The sequence below is a fragment of the Sesamum indicum genome, linkage group LG2 (genome assembly GCF_000512975.1).
Source record: "Sesamum indicum cultivar Zhongzhi No. 13 linkage group LG2, S_indicum_v1.0, whole genome shotgun sequence".
Taxonomy (NCBI): Eukaryota; Viridiplantae; Streptophyta; class Magnoliopsida; order Lamiales; family Pedaliaceae; genus Sesamum; species Sesamum indicum.
The window spans coordinates 4,457,747-4,461,563 of NC_026146.1; the positions used below are offsets into that span (position 1 = coordinate 4,457,747).

The window sequence follows — 3,817 nt, forward strand, 5'->3', positions numbered from 1 at the left end:
TTATTAAAAAACGTTTGTGGGGGGGGGGGGGGGGGGGGTTCAAACTTCCAAATGCAAATATTAAAACACTCCAAGAATATGACTTTCCATTCTAGTTCATTATCAGGCTCAAAATTAAAAAATTGAGGTGGATATTAATTAATACTATGACTACACAACGACCATTAATTATTGTTTTTGTAAGTGAGGTTAAAACATTTACTACAATTAAAAATAGTTTTGTCATAGGTAAGACCATAGCGGATGTTAATTAACCGTAACCAAAATTTAAATTTTCAAATTGATTTTGTTTGACTGTGAAAGATTATTATTGATTTACTATAATTTTTAAGTTACGGTGATTTAGAGTATAAGGAATCCTAATTTTTCTTTTTAGTAAAACTCTCATGGTAACGATCCATTTAACGCTGAAAAATAACCCAATTTCCTGAAGATTTTAAATTTTAAAAAATTTCAACAAGTGAATTGACACTACAAGGAGGGATTTTAGCATCCAAGAATGTCAAGACTTGAATGAGATGACCTAATTGCAAGCATATAGTAGTACCCTCATAACATCTCATGAATTAGGGGCCTCCCTACAAAGCCACATCTAGACCAACAACTCCCACATGCAAGAACCCTTAAACCTTTTCATAGTAACAAAAGTGAATTTCAACACATTGAACATGGGGGCCTCTATTGCACATCACATCTTTTCACCTTCCCCAACTGGAAAAATGAGGAATCAAGAAATGGGCACTTTGCTATGACATGTTGTGGGAAATATTAGTTATGATTTGAGGCGTGTAAGATATATATCGGGCGCCTGTCGAGCACGCTGCTGCTGCTTCGTCTTCTTCTTCTTTCTCCTCGTGCGCGTGTGTGTATATATATATATATGTATGTATATCATGGGTGAAAACGACCCAAAACACCCACATGAAATCGTGTTGTCCTCGTGAATTACCAGTGCCCATAAAAGACTTCCCACAACTAATAATTGACCATTCCTTGTTGTCTTTGCAAGAATTTAACTCGTGTGTGAAACTGGAAAAGGGGGAGTGAAAGCTATCATGCAATCACATTGAGTATTTGCCTGGTTAAGAGTAGGAATGATAGCAACAAGAGATTGCTGTAAAACCTAATCCAAACCTATCTCCAGAGAGTTACTCATTAATTATAATGGTTAATTACACTTAAATTCCTTCCGAAAATACAAATTATATATATATTTTCTTTTTTTTTAAAGTTTCAAAATTACACATACATCCTCCAAATATTCTCCATTTACAACTAACTGATTCTGTAAGAATTTGGATGGAAAATACTGATGTCAACCAAAAACAGTTATAAAACTTTTTAATTATACCCCTCGTTCAACATTTTTCCAGTGTAATTAATTGTAGTACATATTGTTCTTGATTTATGATCATTGGATAGAAAGTAACCGTTGATAGAAATATTTGTTTCACCCGTAATAAGTTGTTAATAAGTCAATTGAAGGTAAATATCAATTTTCATTCAATTTTTTTTTTAATATAAGTAAATTCTAACTAATTATGGGATTTATTTGTTAAATAAAAATAAATATTATGAGTACTAAATGTAATTTCTCAAACCATACAGAATTTACGTGTAATTATTCCTATAAAAAGTATAAACATTTCAAAACATATATATAATTATAATTTAGAATCCAAAATGACATTTTGAAGCATTCAATATAAAATTTGAATAAAAATTTAACGAAAGCTAAAAAAAATAGATTAATTAATAGATGGATATTATTATTAAGGATATCAATAATTTTTTAAATAATAATAAAAATAGTATAATTAAATGAAATCAGGGATAGGAAAATTCAGATTGACTTTAGAGTATTTAATTTAGGAATGAATAGGTTGACTTTGAAATGAACGAACGCGGGATTAATTAAGCAATTTGATTAGAGGAATGACGTGAAGTTTGGATTAACTCACATACCACACTGAATTCAAGACCCACATCTTTTTAACCTATAAAAACAATAATTTTGGTAGGAGTTTAATTAATTAATTAATAAAAATGAAGGGAAATTGAGGACACGTAGGGCGAAGGGCACGTGGAATGCACCGTTTCTCCTCAACTTAATACAATTCCTAATCAACTCTTTATTACAATAATTCTTTGTTGATCCCTAGACGAGTCATATGCGCCGCATTTTCCCCACCCCCATTTCCTTTTTCATGGGCTCTGAAGCTATAAATGAAAATTGCATTTTTGTCCTCTATTCTTAAACCACAGGTTCACCGCGGGACAGCTCAATAATTCAAATATATATTTCTTTTCGTATTTAAATTTTGAATATATTAAGTGTGTGAGTGTTAAAAAACAATATATAGAATGGGTAATTTTAAGAGCAGAAACGGGAATGACAAGGAAATGGGCATTGACTAATGAACATCAATCACGCTCACACACACCCAATCAAGGAATGACACATTACCCAAACGTAAAACCCTTTCCCATATATAATTGATTTATGACATCTCTTAACATGCGATCTTGCATCACATGTGAACCCCTTTCTTGGTCCTAACGGCTCGCTAACCGCCCACGCTCTCCCCTCCCCTCTCTCTCCCTAATTACCCCATTTCACTCATTGTTACACTGATCATCACATTTACACACACTAACCACCACCAACCCCCCACCCCACCCTCTATATATGATCACTCCACATGCATCTACATTTGTACAACCATACATCTATATATATTCCCTCCAAGCTATCTTCTTACCTCAACCACACTTCACATTAGTCCAAATTCTTCCCTATCATCCCAACCTCAAAATTTTCTTGATTAAGAATTCCATCTTTGTAAGAAGAATGTTCACTAGTACTGCAACCACTAGTGAGTACTCAATCTTGGAGTGCCCACCAACAATTAGGCCATTGGTCATGGATAGAACCACATCCAAGTGGAAGTACAACAACATTGAGATAGCACCAAATTGTCCTAGATGTGCTTCCACCAATACCAAATTTTGCTACTACAACAACTACAGCCTCTCTCAGCCTCGTTATTTCTGCAAGGGATGCCGGAGGTACTGGACCAAGGGTGGCTCCTTGAGGAATGTCCCGATCGGTGGGGGTTGCCGGAAGAGCCGCCGTGCTAGGGCCACCAAGCAAGTGGGGGGCACGAATTGCACGGCCCCAGCTCTTAGCCCGGTGTGCATGGGGTCCAGTTCTAATGAATCGGAAAGCGGGCTGGATATCGATCTGGCCGCAGTGTTTGCAAAGTATGTGAACCAGAATGGGGAGAATGAGGAGTCATCTTGTAGCCCTGGAGCTAGCAGTGGATCATCTGATCATAATGTGCAGGCGAGCCCGTTGGATTTGGATGGCCAGATGGAAGATATGGCAATGTTTGATCAGTATCAGAAAGGGGCGGTGGATTTAATCAGTGGAGGAGATGATCAGATACAGCAAGTGATTCCTCATGAATTCTCCATGCATGAAGATCATGATCAGTTCAATGGTCAGGATTTTGTGTACCAAGATTACAATGCTTTTGATCAGGTGCAGCAGGGTATAGCACTGGGTGATGAACTCTCAGCAGATATGTTGTGGTCAGAGGGCACAGATTTACCAGGTTTCGAGGATCAACAATCAATGATGCAGCTCCAAGATTCATTTGGGTTTATCACAAATGATGAACAGCTCAGATTTTCTGCAAATCTAGTAAGCGATAATTGGGGATCATTTGATCTGTATGCCTAATGAATTTTTCTCTAGACCTTGATATTTTCTTAACTTACTAATTTTTCTTTTTCTTTTCTTTTTTTTTGGGGT

General features: G+C 36.1%; 1 protein-coding gene across 1 annotated transcript; it reads left to right on the plus strand.

The window, feature by feature from the left end:
- On the plus strand, window positions 2,852-3,745 carry LOC105155434 (dof zinc finger protein DOF1.2). The gene has a single exon (XM_011071310.1). It carries the CDS (start codon window positions 2,852-2,854, stop codon window positions 3,743-3,745), a length of 894 nt encoding a protein of 297 aa, XP_011069612.1.

Bases quoted from the DNA above. Each gene is read 5' to 3' on its own strand.
- LOC105155434 (XM_011071310.1), top strand. From the start codon at position 2,852: ATGTTCACTAGTACTGCAACCACTAGTGAGTACTCAATCTTGGAGTGC.